Source organism: Acomys russatus, chromosome 29, assembly GCF_903995435.1.
Source record: "Acomys russatus chromosome 29, mAcoRus1.1, whole genome shotgun sequence".
Lineage (NCBI taxonomy): Eukaryota > Metazoa > Chordata > Mammalia > Rodentia > Muridae > Acomys > Acomys russatus.
In genome coordinates, this window is record NC_067165.1 from 7393660 (window position 1) to 7410365 (window position 16706).

The 16706-nt window shown below is 47.8% G+C and overlaps 1 protein-coding gene across 2 annotated transcripts in view; it reads left to right on the forward strand.

Moving 5' to 3' along the window:
- Window positions 1–14809, forward strand: part of Rab3b (RAB3B, member RAS oncogene family) — a 68438-nt gene extending 53629 nt beyond the window's left edge. For both annotated transcript variants that reach the window (XM_051170964.1, XM_051170965.1), the window contains exons 4-5: window positions 3323–3447; window positions 14417–14809. In XM_051170964.1, coding sequence (XP_051026921.1) covers window positions 3323–3447; window positions 14417–14604 — 313 coding nt within the window. In that variant the 3' untranslated portion in view covers window positions 14605–14809. The remainder of the gene's footprint in view (window positions 1–3322; window positions 3448–14416) is intronic.
- The last annotated feature ends 1897 nt before the right edge of the window (window positions 14810–16706 follow it).

The following is a 16706-nucleotide window of genomic DNA, read 5'->3' on the forward strand; positions in this document are numbered from 1 at the left end:
AAACACAATTGCTTAGCTCACAGTTTTGCAGTCTAACTAACAGGCTGGGCAAGGGCCGCCTGGCTGTCTCATTAACATGGCAGATGGCATCATCCTGAGAGTATAAGCAAGAAGAAAGATCAAAGGGGAATACAGCAAGCAGAAGGAGGTGGGGGCAGGCTTATTCTTTTATAATTCCCCCAAGAACTATTTTGGGCCCCTCAGGGCTGAAGACCCAACCCTTCATAAGGCAGCACCCTTCATGACCAAATTCCTTCCCACCGGGTCCTGTATCTTTGGCTTGTTTTAGTGGTTTTGAGATAGGGGACCACTATGCACCTCTGCGTTACTGGCTTCCCTCTCGGCCCTTCCTCCCACTGTGTTCCAGTTATAACCTCCCTTCTGCCCACCTTTGCCCACCTTCTCCGTGTCTCACCACACCTCCCGTGGAGCAACCGGCTCTTTCTTTGTCACCACACGGCTTCCTTCCTGTCGGCCATGACTCTTCTCCTCCTCACCATCAGTCTCTGCTCATTCTGCCTCAGGAACACAGTAATTTCAACACCTGCATGGTTTTCTAAGAATAACCTGAGCTCGTTGCTAATCTGGGAGCTGAGAGAGGCTGGGATGAAAGGAGTGGGGGGAAGATGAAAGGACCAGCAGAAGACAGATCAGGGCTCGGCTTGAGTCTCAACACTAAGTGTCTACCTCTCCCAGGTACCTTTGAGCTTGCCTTCCAAGCAGCGAGGCACACAAGCCCTAGTCCCCAGAGTGGAGCCTGGCTCTTTCGTGGGCCCGCAGCAATTGCTGGCTGAGTGAATTCTGTCCCTTAAAGGGGACGATCGGCTTTTTACCTGATGAAGCCAGTGGTGAGGTTGATCTGAGGAACAGAATCAGAACCAGGTCCAAGCTGGAGCTAGATTCAGCTGGAATGAGTGCTGATGTCAGGTAGGGCCAGCCTCAAGCTGTGTCTCAGGATTCGCCATTCGCAGACCAGTCATTCATCAGACATTCACTGCCGCCCTCCTCTATGTTCACCACTGGACACTGGCATCCCAAAGATGAAGAGGCCTGTCCCTGCCCCCCAAGGGAAAGAATTTAGCCAAGTAGAAGCGATACCATGGTGGAGGTACAGGGGACCAAAAGGGGATCATCTTACCTATTGGGAGAGTTGGAGAGAGAATTTAGGCTCATCCCCCCCACCCCAGTGTCTACAGTGTAGAGTCCTATTTTATTCTTCTAAAACGTTTCTAATTATAGAAATCATACCTGTCCACTTTAAAAAATGCAAAGAACAAATATTTGAAAAATATTTTTAAAGGTCTCATGATTGAGCTGGACAGTGGTAGCCCACACCCCAAACCCCAGCATTTGAGAGGTTAAAGCAGCAGAATCTATGAGTTAGGGGCCAGACTGATTTACACAGAGAGACCCTGTCTCAACAAACAAACATCTCATCATTGAGCTGAGAGCTCATGTTTGAAATTCTAGCAGTGGGAAAGCTGAAACAGGACGATCACTGAGTTTGAGGCCAACCTGTGCTACATACTGAGTTCCAAGCTAGCCTGGGCTACAGTGAGACTGTATCTCAAAGTCAAGTCATTAAAAAAAAACAAGCCTTAGCACTTAGTAAGGGCATATACAGCTGGTAGGTAAGTGTGTGTGACAGAGAGACAGAGAGACAGAGACAGAGACACAGAGAGAAACAGAGACAGAGCAGAGAGAGGAGAGAGAGGGGGCATGAGTGTGCTAAGGAGCAGGAGGAAGGAGTGACTATAATCTCAGGTCAGATCTGATGACCTTGTCTCTACTCTTCCAAGGGTAAATCCTCTTAAAAGAGACTTACAATTATGAACTGGAATTATGAATGGTTGCGAGCCACCTCACAGGCCATGAGAACCAAATTTGGGTCCTCTCCAAGAGAAACCAGTGCTTTCTCTATATGGACGCACATAACTGAACATAGGGATCTTGAAAAAACTGAAAACAGAAAAAAGACGTCTGAACACACAGTAACCAAAGCTTAATTCAAAGCCAGACATATTGTGAGTCCAAGATGTTTCCTAGAGTGTATCACACAGTTTCATTCAGTACAGCCTCAGTCTAAACATACAACACACACACACACACACACACACACACACACACACACACACAGAGTGCTCTGGGCATGTAGTGAATGTAGGGGCATTTCCAGAAGTCTGAGGCTAGTTTGGGCTGCAAAGTAAGTTCCAAGCCAGCTAGGTCAACATACTGAACCACTATCCCATCTTTTTAATCACTCTTTAAAAATATTTATATATTTTCATTTGATGTGCTCGAGTGTTTTGCCTGCATGCATGTTTATGCTCCACATGTATGCAGCTCCTGGGGAGGCCAGAAGAGGGCAGCAGATCACCTGGAACTGGGATTATGAAGGCTTGTGAGCCACCTTGTAGGCCCTGAGGACCAAACCTAGCCGATGAGCCCCTGCTCTAGCCCCAGCTTCCATTTTAAATTTTTTGTTTGTTTGTTTTTTTATTTTTCAGCTTTGGGTTTTTTGTTTGTTTGTTTTGAGGCAAGGTCTCTCAATGTAGCCCTGGCTGTCCTGGAACTCACTCTGTAGAGCAGGCTGGCCTCTAGCTCACCGAGATCTGCCTGCCTCTGTCTCCTGAGTGCTGGGCTCACGCCATGAGCCACCACACACTGCTCAGTTTTTTAAAAAAATGTTAAAAACACTGTCACTCAGTATCAAATATTCAGCCAAGATTTAATCGTTTATGTAAAAATAAGCAAACAAATCCATCCCGGTGTGCACTTTCCTTTAGTCATTAATTAATGGTAAAATTATACATCTAGGGGGCTGGAGAGATGGATGGCTCAGTGGTTAGGAGCACTGACTGCTCGTCCAAAGGACCCAGGTTTGATTCCCAGCACCACATGGCAGCTCACAACTGTCTATAACTCTAAGATCTGACACCCTCACACAGACATATATGCAGGCAAAACACCAATGCACATAAAAATAAAAATAAATAAATAAATCATTTATTTAAAAAATTATACATCCTATATACGCCAAAATGACTGATGTGCCTATCTGTTTTAAATGCCTGTAACCTGAGATCACTTAAAAGTTTCTTGGGTGAAACGAGTCATAAACAGCTAAGTTTAAGACCTGTACAGGGGATGAATGCTAGCAGGTCTAGTCTTCTTCTGAGAGTGAGGTGTAGCTAGTCAAAGGGGCTCTTGTTTCAGGGTGGGTTAGCCGTGCTGTGCCTGCCAGACAGCAGCATTCCAAACACCCACCAGCATGCGACTTGGAAAGGTAAGGAATTCTTATTCTATTTCTGTCTCTCCTTAGGGCTACTCAGATTAAGACCTACTCCTGGGACAATGCACAGGTCATTCTGGTGGGAAACAAGTGTGACATGGAGGAAGAGAGGGTGGTCCCAGCTGAGAAGGGCCGGCTCCTTGCAGAGCAGCTTGGTATGTATACAACACGTATATATGCCTGTATGTGCATGTGTATATACTTGTGTTTCTGTGTGTACATGTCAGCGTGTGTGTGTGTGTGTGTGTGTGTGTGTGTGTGTGTGCGTGCGTGTGTGCGACTGCGTGGAAGAGAATAAATAGGGAACAAGATTGGGCTTTTATTTATGATGTTAAGGTAGATTGTGATGATAAATAATGTTCCTATGTGCCTGTGTTTATTGTTCTATATTTAAGTCATGTACATATGGACTCTGTGATTCAAGATTCTAGATTCATTTGTGTTTTCTCCTATAGTGAATATATGAATAAAATTTAAATATGTGAACACTGTTTTAAAACTGGATCCATCCAGAAAGGAGCTGAGATAGTTTACTAAAAATAAATGTAATAGCTGGGCGGTGGCGGAGCATACCTTTAATCCCAGCAGTTGGGAGGCAGAGCCAGGAGGATCACTGTGAGTTCGAGGCCAGCTTGGTCTACAAAGCGAGTCTAGGACAGCCAAGGATACACAGAGAAACCCTGTCTCGAAAAAACAAAAACAAAAAAACAAAAAACAAAAAAAAAAGAAAGAAAGAAAGAAAAAAGAAAAAAAAAAGAGAAAGTTTTAGCAAGGGTAAGAGGAAGATAAGAGAAAACCAGAGTCAGGTAGGTATGGATGGCACAAGTTCTGTGGCCCCGGAACCAGCAAGAGGTAGACCAAAATATTGCCTTTGGGCTTCCTAGCAACCACTACAAAGAGTGAAACACAATCTGTTATGTGGTTCAGGGTGTCCTCACTATAAAAACCACGCCCATTGTTCCAGGGACGCTCGCAGCTGTAGAGCAGACTCTGTGCGGGACGCGTTCATCCAGAAACCGCCGTGCTGAGCATAATAAACCTTTTCTTGCCATTTTTCCCCCTTATGTAAATGGATGCCTCTCACCAAAACACAATGCGCAGCAAAAGCCAACATATATGAAAAGGCAAAGCCATGCAGCTGGTTTGTAGCTCAGTGCTGCTTGCTCTCTTCCCAACTTGGAAGCATTTCGTCCCTGTGTTCCACTGAGGCCCAGATGCCCAGGCCTGTCTTGGTGCCCCATAGCAGAACCCACCATACACACACACACACACACACACACACACACACACACACACTGGGTTTGATGTAAGATTGCCATGAAGCGGGACTGGACATCATATAGCTCAGTGGTTAAGAGCATTGTCTGCTCTTCCAGAGGTCCTGAGTTCAATTCCCAGCACCCACAAGATGCCTCACAACCATCTATACCCTCTAACACCCTCTTCTGGCATGCAGATGTACATGCAGATAGAGCAGTCATATACATAAAATAAATTAAATCCTAAAAAAAAAAAAAATGACCCCCCTGGAGGAATAGTTCCTTCCATGTCTGCCGAATGTTTAGTGTTCCTCTAGAGACTAGATTTTCCTACAAATTTGTCACTCTAATTGTTGTTGAGAAGTAGAGAGTTTAAAGTTAGACTCTGACATTCTAGAGCGCAGACACTGAGGTTTATAGCTGGGTAAACTCTATGATAGGCTAGTGTGAACTGTGTGTTGTATTTGTGTCACACATGCATGCCTCTGTGTGTGCATGCGCACATGTGTGTGTGTGTGTGTGCGTGTGCGTGTGTGTGCCTGCATGTGTGTGTGTAATAAAAACTGACCTTTCCCAGCAAAGATGGGCATGGGTTCTACTTGTATTTCTTCTCCATCCCTGTTAATCAAGATGACTTTGGCTAGAGATGAGAAAGCCCGAAGTGCTCAGCAGGAGGGCTAGCTCATGTGGGGGTCTCATGTTCCTTTATCAGAGAGGGTCTCCATGTGGAAAGCGTTTCCACTTTGCTCCCAGAACAATAAGCACATGGTGAGGCCCACACTCGGCCTCCCTCAGGCCATCTCTTCATGCTTCCAACCTGCGACCCCTTAGGAGAACACAGATGGCAGTGAGAGTAAGCATGCACTGAAGAGAGCCGTAGTGAATTAGACAGACCAAGGTAGCCCATGTAAGCCTGTCTGCTTACAGACTAACCTCTCTTCCTGGTCCTTGAGAACAGGAAATGTGTGTGCTTCCTCCCAAGGATCTCGCTCAGGGTAAATATCTACATATTCCATCTATCCATTGAAAAATATGTATTGGGAGCCAGGGAGATGGCATACCAGGTAAAAGCTCCTGCCATCAACCCTGAAAGCTGGAGTTCAACACACACACACACACACACACACACACACACACACACACACACACACGCACACACGTGCACAGATGCGCACATACACACATGCAAGCACACACACACGCAAGCACACACACATGCACACACACACACGGACAAGCATGCACATGCACATGTACAGTACATAAATATTTTTAAAAATAATAATATACAGAGAGCATATACTCTGAGCCATGTTCCACCTTGGCCCTAAGGATATAATTAATGGGAGCATATGTAATTTCCACTGTCAGGGAACTCCTGGGCTAAACAGAGATGCTAAACAAATAATTATACAAATCATATAAGTGGGCAAATTATACAGTATGTAAATTATACCCCAAGAGAGCTATTGTTTGTGATTATTCTGATTAATAATCTTACTATTAGTAATAAAAGTCCTCAATCAAACTAGTTTTATTTTAAAAAATAGAAATTTTAGAATAAGTTTTTGAAATTAAAATATAATTACATCTTGCCCTTCCCTTTGCTTCTCCTGCCGAGTCCACGCAATGTTGCTTGTGGATGCATGTTTTACAGATGGCTACTTGATATTAATAACCAGTTGGAGCACTCTTCCTTGAGGAAGGCGATTTTCTCCGGCTCTCACTTTCCTTAGTTACCTGTAGTTCTTTGTCTCGAGCTGAGGCCCTGTGAGCTTCTTAAATCAAATTAATTTTTTCTAAGTTACCCAAAAACTAAGCCTGGTGAATTTCCTGGGATCTTAAACCCTGGCTCTCTATAGCTATCCACAAAGAGAAATGTCACAAAGGCTCAGAACGGGACAGGCATCATATGCTAGTTGTCCAAATAGTTTCCTTTGGAGGAGAACACATCTGGATAGAGAAGTCTTGACCCTTGTCAAGCAGGTCACTGCTTCACTGTCCCTGGAGACCGAGCAGTTCCATGGGGCTCACTGTAGAGTGCTTGTCATTTCTGTATATCCTGGCCAGGATATACAGACAAGATGGCTCACGGAGAGCCAGGCCCTCTGCTCCAGCTAGAGTCTCTCTCTCTTGGGGAACTCATGTACTTTAAGGGCTAAACGCCAAGCTTTGGTAAGAGCATATGCACCCAAGGGGTAGAAGTGTCTTTTGGTGGGAGTTGGGGAGCTATGAATCTGGAGCTTCTCTGGTCTATCTGATTCCCCACACAGCATCTGGTTATAAAAGGAGGCTACAGGATATGTCAATCAGAGAAATCTAGAGTGCAGTGGCATCCTGGGTCTAGTGGACTTCCCAGTCACGCGATTCAGCGGTCTGCTGGCCGCTGGCAGCACTGCTCTCCACCTTATAGGACTGCCTTTCTCTTGTCTTAGCTCACTCAGGCAAGGATATTGACGTGGCCAGCAGCTAGTACTTGAAGCTGTGTATAGCCTCTGTGCTCTCCGAGTCCCTAGGACCCGGGTGAGGTTAAGAGACACTGTGGAAGGTGGATCTTTGGGAGTACAGAGAACTTTTCCTCCACCCAGAAAGTATGGAGTGGATGTTTGTCTCTGTGTACTCCTCAGAAAAGGGCTTCTCAGTCCCTTTCTGTTTCTGGTTTAGGATGATGCTTGTTAGAATTGGAAGAGGCAGATAAGAGAGAAACATGCCTACAAAGGGAGAGTTTCATTTGTTTTTGTTTTAAGATAGGGTCCCATAAATCCAAGAAAGTCCTGAACTTGCTATGGAGCCCAGGATCCTGCCTCTACTCCCCAAGTGCTAGGACCACAGATATGCACCGCTCTGCCTGGATTTAGTCAATGCTGGGGCAGAGCCCAGGAGTTCATGCATGCTGGACAAGCACATTTAGAACCTGAATTCCATCCCCTGCCCAAGACAATAAAAACCTTCCTAAGTCATAAAGTAATGGCAGCAGGTTCTGTACTCAAACAGCCTTTGGACTCAAAAAAAAAAATTTTTTTTTTAACTATCCCAGTGAATTTTTTTGTTGTTTTGTTTGTTTGTTTGTTTTTCAAGACAGGGTTTCTCTATGTAGCCTTGGCTGTCCTAGACTCACTTTGTAGACCAGGCTGGCCTCGAACTCACAGCAGTCCACCAGTCTCTGCCTCCCGCGTGCTGGAGGCACCACGCCTGGCTGTGAATTTTTATTAGTGGGTGCACTATGATTCAGGGTCCCACCATAGGCATAGGTACCCTTTTACTATCTGGGGAGAAGGGCAGAGGGAGAGGTGGGTGGAGCCAGGTCAGATCTTCCCAGGAAATGTGACTTCAGCTCTTTGGTCATCCCAGGCAGAGGGACTGTTACACACGCCAGCGCCACTCACACGTGGAGCTGTCGTCCTCTATAGTTTCATTGCCTTCTCACAGAGATGGAAGTCCAGAGAGTTCTGCCAGCGGTTCCTGGGCTGGCTCTGGTTTGGGAAGCGGGGTCTTGATGTTAGTGTTGACCTCTTCAGCCATAGTGCTGACTCCTAAAGACTGCCCCCGAGCCGTGCTAGTTCAGTATGATCCTTAGCAAAGACACCAATGTCATGTCTGAACACATCTTCCGGGATCCAGTCCAAGATGGCTAAACAAAAACAAGCTTCTTAAATTGTCTCTTGGGACTTGGATCACATTGCTCCTATCCATCTTCATTGGCTCAAGCAAGTCACAAGATCAAGGCCACTATTGGAGGATCCAGAAGCTCTGCAGGCCAGTGGGCAATGGGTGTGGAAAATCCCTGGCAGAGAGGGCCATGGGTTCTCTGCCTTGAGTCCTGAGCACTTGACAGATTCTGAGCACAGAAGCGAATGAGCTCTCTGCTCTTAAGATGCTTATGACCCGTAAAAAGACATTTTCAGCATCTTTAACAAGCTTAACTTTCATCATTTCCTGTGTCCCCCTCTGGGAGGGAGGACTGATGACTTCAGGATGTGTTTCCTCAGAGTGTGGCTTCTGACTAAGCCAGCTGTGGGCCAGAGGATGGAAGAGGGAGAAAAGTGAGGAGTCTGGGCATCCCATCTTTTCTCTTGGCAAGCTACACCATCCGGCCTGCTGCTCCTAATCCCTGCTCCCATGACTTTGCCAAAGCTTCCTTTGCCTCTAGTGATTTCATAACCATTTTCATTCGCTGGTGAGTTCTAGGTCTCCTCCATGCTGTTTTTCTCCTCGCTTCCTTCACCATCCATATAGCCAAACTGCTCCTGATCTAAATGCAGAGTCATTCCCCCCTTTTCTTGGTTGGAATCTAGCTGAAACAATTCTGTTGAGGTCCACGGTGTTGCGGGGGAGAGGCACGTTGTATGTTCTGGGTGGTAAGATAGGATAGGGAAGGCTGACTGGGGCCAGAAATTCTACAGAAGAGTAACGGAGAAGGTTACAAGTGGGGGGGGGGGCGGAGAGAGTGAGAGCAGGAGCAGAGGTGCAGATGGGAGAGTATTGATATGTCAGCAGCCTGAGTAAGAAGCCGGAAAAGAATACACACCCTGCCAGGTTGCTGTGGTTTTGATGTGGTGTGAATGTTTGCCTTAACCGAGAGCATTGCCCTCAGGCTGCTAGTGTGGGGAAATGGCAGAGCGGTTATGAGGTAGCCAACTGGGAAGAACTTGGGCCATTGGGTTGTACTCTTAGATGGTGATACCCATTGAGCTCATTTATGAGAACTTTTTTTTTTTTTTAAGATAGCCCAGGCTGGCCACAAACTTGCTATCTAGGCAAGGCTGGCCCTGAATTCCTGATCCTCCTTCATCCACCTCTCGAGTGCTAGGAATTACAGATGTTAACCACTATACCTGTACTGAAAGGGTTAATATACCAGTGTTAACTGTGTCCCTTCTGAGCTCTCTACTTCCTGGTCCAAGGCATGCTCTTCCTCCTGTTACTAGTTATGAGATAATGCAGGCAAAGCTGAAGGGCAGCCATCACCACAGAGCCTGCACTGTGCTCTGCTAACTTTGAATCTCCTGAATCAGGAACAACGTAAATTATTTTCTTCACAAGTAGTTGGCGTCAGGTATGTTAACACAGTGATAAAAGTCAAAGAGTACAGGGCATGTGTTTCAAGGCACTGAGGCTGATATGAAGTTACTCAGACCTCTTTTAGCTCCTGTGACATACTTCCAAGACAAGAGAGTTCAAGTTTCATATAAGAGCATAGTTGAAATAAAATGGGAAGAGATGGTTAAAAAAAAAAATTAACAGGCCAGGGAGTTAGCTCAGCAGTACAGTGTCTAGTGTGAGGCCCTAAGTTCAATTTTCAATACCACAAAATTTAAAAAAGAAAAAAAAAAAAGCAAAACATGCTCCTAACTTTGGTGTCTAATGCTTACAGTCTCAGTACTTGGGAGGTTGAGCCAAGGGGACTGCAAGTTCGGGGCTAGCCTGGGCTAAAGTAATAAGCCATGGTGTTGGGTAGATTGATTCTGTGACTGTCAAAATGCCTGAGAAAGAGAGTAAGCCCGGGAAGGAAAACAACGAGTGTTTCGGCAAAATCAAGAAGCAAGAGGGTACAAGTTGAGAGCTAAGACATGATGGAGATGCAGAGGTGAAGAAGTAGTCAGGAGCAGGGTCGCCATAAGAAGTGAGTTTAGCTGGCTGCTTATTTCCAAATAGAATCCAAGGTGAAGTGCGGAAGCAGTTGTGGGCTTAGTCTGTGGACGTCCGGCAGCTGGCTTCAGAGGCGGAGCTCTCCACCATTTTGGAAATGGGGAGGCGTTTCAGGTTCAGTTGAGAACTGGACTCCATTAAGCACAGAAGAAATTCCATTGTTCTGAAAGCCAATTAGAGGAAGGAAGGACTAGGGGTGACTGGTCCACTTAATTGGTTGTCATCTTCTTTGCCACACCAGACTCTCTGCGCCTGAAACACTTTATTAATGAACCGGAGGAAAAGGTTACCACCTGGGCCTGCTAATAAAGAGTCTTCCAGGAGTCTGACAGTAATTGAAAGTCCACTGGAGATTGTTCTGAGCTGACTAGACCTGTGAGGTGGTAGCTTGAATTCGCATTTGCAGACTTTGGGTACTTTTGAAATAACAGTAGAGACATTCTTTGGTGAGGCACATCGGGTCTCCCATGTCGTCCGATCTCTTATTCTCCGTGTCCCACCGTGATTGATAACAAATTGTCTCTGTCCTTTTAGTGTACAGAAAGGTGTTTTCAGCCCCCTTTCCATGGTCACGCGGGTTTTTCCTGCCTGCCGTGTCAGACATGCATATGTACACTCACAGTCCTGTGTCTTTGTCCAGCCGATGTCTGCATCGGCATCGCTGTCCCAGAGAAGTCTAGTTTGTCCCTCACACATGGATAGGTGCCTCTTCTGTGCCCTCAGTACCCTTTGGCTTCCCATGGTCCCAACACCCACCACTATATCCGTATGCCCATCTTCTACACTAGACTAGGCACTCGCCAAGTGTGGGGACTGTATGTGATTCACCTCAGTGTCCCTGATGCACAGCACGGGTTCTGCCTGTGCTGTTATATGCTTGCGGAGCCAAGCCGTCATGACCCCTGCGGGTCACACCTCTCCCACCACATCTTCTCCACTCCTTCCTACTTCTGTCACCAAGCACCTAGTCCTCCACTTGGGCTGGCACTCCAGGGAATGGCCCAGACCCTCCTCAGGGATCTCCCAGTCCAATGGATTTCTACCACATGTGGGGACAGGTGTTCCGGCAGAGGGAAATGGAATTCTGGGTTCCGCAGAATGGAACGTGAAATGAATTCTGTTCAGTTCTGACATTAAGGGCTCATATTCCCCGCTAACTTCAGGAAGCTGCCCTGGTTTCCCTTGCCATGTCTTCCCTCTCCTCCATCCCCTTTTGACTCAGAACGCCACAGCTTGTTCTGTCACTGCTCCAAGTGAGGGCAAATCCAGGAGGCATGAGATAGATTCCTGGCTTCTCCCTCACCTTTGAGCTTTTATTTCCCTACCTATGAAGCAGAAGTGAGAAGCCCTGCCTTGCCCTCCATCCTCCCTTCATCCCTCTCTCCATCCCTCCCTCCATCTGTCTCTCCATCCCCCCTCCATCCGTCTCTCCATCCCCCTCCATCGTCTCTCCATCCCTCCTCCATCCCCCCATCCGTCTCTCCATCCCCCCTCCATCCGTCTCTCCATCCCTCCTCCATCCATCTCTCCATCCCTCCTCCATCCCCCCTCCATCCGTCTCTCCATCCCCCCTTCATCCATCTCTCCATCCCCCCTCCATCCGTCTCTCCATCCCTCCCTCCCTCCCTCCCTCAGCAGGTTGTTTAAGATTTCGTTTTTTTTTTTTTTTTTGAGCCATTAAGAACTATGCAGATATCCTTGATTGACAACACTCTTCCTAATGAGTCTCCAGAACTAGGTTTGATCTCCCCAGGTCCCAAGCACTCAGCAAAGGATTTGGCAAAATGTCAGTGCTCAGTAAAAATCTGCTGTGCTGATCCACCCTGAACCCCCAAAGAAAAAGACCTCCAAAGTTGGGAGATGGTGGCAGGGCTGAGTGGGGGAACCAACGGGTGGAAAGGTGGGTTGCTATGCATCCCATCCACATGACAGGCGCGTCACATGTCTTGTGAGGCAGGTGATAGTCCCCCTCTCCTGCAATTGGAGACGTGGAGGCTGAAAGCAATTAGGCTACTTGCCCATGCTGATAGAAATATACTGAAACTCGGGCTGGCTTCCAGGCCTCTTCCCACTGCCCACCTGTGTAATGTGGCACATCCCCAGCCAGTGCTAATTCCTCAGAAAGGATCTGTGGCCTGCCCCTGACCTGGGTCTTCATCTTCATCCACACTGATGCTGAAAGCCTAGTTCCCGCGTCACCTGTTAGCCCCCTTCCCAGGCAAGCCAGTCAGAGGACCAAGGAGTCTGCTTCTGTGATATTCATTAAGGAAGAGCTGTATGCTTGAAGGGGCTCTGAACCTGCTGGGTTCCTGAGGCCTGAAGCTAACGAGCCAGCTGCTGCCTCCCCCCTTCTTCATCACAAGCCTGCAATTAGCAAGTGCTTCTTTAACTTGTCTTCTCGGGTCAGGAAATAGGCCGCAGGAGAGGGCTTCAGCTGGAGATGAGCTGGCAGGAGGGAGAGCCTTCAAGCTGTGAGGCCAGGGAAAAGGAGCCTTGTTTGTACCTGGGGCGTCAAGCTCTTCTGTGGATGATGGCAGGCTGTAAGAGGAATCAGGGAGGTGGAAAGAGACCCTCTTCTTTGTGGGAGATGATAACCCTGGGGGAGAGAGATGGAGCGGTCCAAGTGAAGGATGAAAGAGCATCAGAAAGCAGCTGTCATTGTAACAGACAGCTTTTGTACAGCAACTTACCCTTTGTCTCACTCAATCCTCCCAATCGCTCTCTGTGGGAGACTGTTATTATTCCCACCCGACAAACGAGGAAGTCTGAGAATCAGAGAGGTTAAATGATTCAGACAAGTGTGGTCGCTTGCCCAGATCCAGACTCCGTGGCAGTCAGATAAAAGCAAACAGTTGTGTAAAGAAAGCAAATGAAAGCTTGGTGTAGTGGCACAGGCCTGGGACGGCAGTTACCTGGGAGACTGAGGAGGAGAAGGAGGAGGACCACGAGTTCCAGGCTAGCCTGAGCTACATAGTGAGTTCCAGGCCAGTTTGAGCTATATACAGAGACTCGGTCTCATACAAAGAAATGGGGCGGGGCTGGGGGGTGGGGGTGGTGTGGGAGACACCCACAGTTGCAGTAATGGATGGAATTGAGTTATGGAGAATAAAGAAAAGGGGGGGGGGAGGGGCAGGGCTGTGTACAGGCTTTGGAGCCAGGCAAACCAGAGACCAAACTCGGTTCCCCAAAACAGCTTTGTGACTTGTGTGAGCTCTGCCATCTCCTGGAATGTCCATCTTCCCCATTTTAGATTAGGAATACTGATATTCACCCACCAGGCTGCTGTGTGGGTCAAACGGGGTGATATCTGTGAAGTTTCTAGCTTGGTGTACGGCATAGAAGAGATGCTCGGTAGATGCTAAGGATGCCAAAAAGAGAGAGTGTGATGCTACCAAAAGTGAAAAGCAAATAAAACTTCACTTATTCACTGTGACTCTTGAGGTACCTCTCCTCCAGAGACTGGACTAGAGTTTGGCAGGATGGAGGAAGAGGGAGGTGAAGAAAGAAGAAAAGGTCCCCAAAGGGGTCCCCGGCACGTAGTGGAGTTGGTGGTAGAGTACTTGCCTGTTATGTGTAGGGCCCTGCGTTCTATCCCCAGCAGGACAAAACCTGGGCTTTCACACTGGGGCTTTTTACTTATTGTGGGCACGCCAGTTTACTTCCCCAAGCCACAGTGTCAGCACAGGTGATGTGCGCATCACGTGGCTGGCACCCCTCCCTTCTTTCCTTCCCCCAGGCACCACCTGAGTAGGGAGTGAGATAATGGATTAGCTAAACGCTTTGGAACCTGTGAAGTGCTCTAATTCCGTACACATGCGTTCACTCTTTCCGCTAACACCTGACACCCTCCACGCTCCTCCTCGGGCTATAAAAGTCACAGGCGTTTCAGCCCAGTTCACACTGAAGTAATTCTATACGGTAGATAAAATTATTCCTATTTAACAAACTAGGAAAGTTAACCTGTAAGCAGAATAAATGATTTGCCCAGGATTAAATAGTCACTGGTAGAGCCAAGATCTATCTGGTTTTAAAACGTGTGCGTGCAACCCTTGGCCTCTACCGTCTCTTGGGGCAGACTCCTGTGTGTGTGGTTTCAGGTCTGAGCTTGGCCTATGTTGATCTGGAGAACTCGGCTGGCGGGGCGGGAGGGGTACAAAATGGTTCCAGCGGAAGGGATGGGAAGGGGTCTGTATTTATATCTCTTTTCTCTCTCTAGGGTTTGACTTCTTTGAAGCCAGTGCCAAGGAGAACATCAGTGTGAGGCAGGCTTTCGAGCGTCTGGTGGATGCCATTTGTGATAAGATGTCTGACTCGCTGGACACAGACCCCTCCGTGCTTGGCGCCTCCAAGACCACGCGTCTCTCAGATACCCCTCCACTGCTGCAACAGAACTGCTCCTGCTAGGCTCCTGCCTCCCTGTGTCGTGCCCACTTACACTTTGCTCCTCTCTGTTACTTGTAGCTCACTGCCAACCCAAAGCAAGCTGAGTTCTTTGCCAGCCCCTATGGTTCTCTGCAGAGGGGCCCAATGACAGATAATAACAGTGCAGGTTACAGGGTGGATAAAGATTCCTTTCACGACAGGAAACTCCCTTTTATGAAGGATACTCAATATAGAGACTTGGAAAGAATCTTTTCTGCCCTTAAAATAAAGTTTCCTTCATTTACCAAGATACCCCTCCCCCCCCCCCCCCCCCCCCACACGCCTCAGAGGGTGGCCAGTGTGTAAGGTGAGGCCCACCTGCTCAGCTAATCCTATTAAAGAAAATGTCTCAAAGTACAACCAGCTTGTTTCCTATCCCGCTCCCTGCGGGGCTAATCTCACTATAAAGCCAAGCTTTGGTTTGCAAAGCCCTGAGCTTGTTACCACGGATGCCCACAGGGCCTGGGCAGTTGCTGTGGTGACAGGACAGTGCTAATCTCTGGAGAGCTCTGGCGCTGGCGATGCTGAAGGAGCAAAGGCTGAGTCAGAAACACACTTAAAAGAAAAGGATTATCGGCTGCAAAATGTCAAAGGTCCCTCTCATCTGAAAGCACTAGAAGGAGAAGGAGAAAAAAGAGCAACACAGACAGGCACAGGTCTCACCTTTTTTAGCGGCTCTTTGTCTCACGAGGTAGCCTCGGGCAGGACTCAAACTTACTATTTGATTCAGGCTGGTCTTGAACCTAATCCTCAAGCCTCGGGCACCCCCAGTGCTGGGAATACAGGTGTCTACGTCACACCCAGTTTCTCCAGCTGGTTCTTGACTGCGGAAATGCCATACAATTTCTCATTTATTTTTGGGCTCCCAGAATCTGAAAAGTTTGAAGCTGACGATCTCATCCCCAAACTTACCTAGTTTGACTTGTCGGTTCCAAAGTTTCTGATTCTGACAAGTGGCTGTCAGGCCTCACAGCCAAAGAAAGGTCTGCTGTGACCTGCGTGGCTTTGGCATTGACCTGCCTACAGCGGCGAGGCATGGAGAGCCCACGGACACCGGTAAAAAAAACGCTGGGATACAGTGGGCTGTGGGCACCGATGGAGACTGCCGCCAGCAGCCTGAGAACCCCGTGTTATTATGCTCAGCCAAATGAGGAGGCAGGTTGGCTAATGGGCGGGGGGGGGGGGGGGCGCGGAGAGGAACGGGGCGCTTCCTATAGAGGAGCAGGCTCAGGCTGTGGTCACCAGGAACAGGAAGCTGTGGCTGATACTTTCTGCACACGCTCCTTCGTGGACCACCTTGCTGTTTCCGTAGTGCCCAGGCATTGTGGTCTTTGACATGGCTGTGCTAGTGTCAACTATAGACATTTACTCTGGACTTCATTCACTCCACAAATATCTCTATTTTAAAACACACCTTCTGGGGCTGGAGAGATGGCTCACAGGTTAAGGGCACTGGCAGCAACCACATGATGACTTACAGCCATCTATAATGAAATCTGGTGCCCTCTTCTGGCCATCAAGTGTACATGCAGGCAGAACACTGTATACATAATAAATAAATAAATCTTAAAACACCTTCCATCAGATGCGAGCCTGTAATCCTAGCATATGGAAGGTTGAGGCAGAAGGATCAAGTGTTCCAAACCAGCCTGGCCTGCAGATCCCTGTCTAAACCAAAAAAAAAAACATTTAAAAAAATTTTATTTATTTATTTTACATATATGAACACTCTATCTGGAGGTCACCTGCCTACCAGAAGATGGCATCAGATCTCATTATAGGTGGTTGTGAGCTACCATGTGGTTGCTGGGAATTGAACTCAGGACCTCTGGTAGAACAGACAGTGCTCTTAACCACTGAGCCATCTCCCGCCCCCGCCCCCCCCCCCCCCCCCACCCCCCCCCACCCCCCCCACCCCCGCCAATTTTTCTTTTAAGGCAAGCATGTTTTTTCGGGCAGGCACCGGAGCTCTCACAGTCAGAACCTAGCTTTGCTTCACACTGAAAATCGACTCATGGAAACCCCTCATCTTGCCCTCCATTTGTCCTGGTTTTGCTGCCTGTCAGCAGTCTTTCCATCTCTAT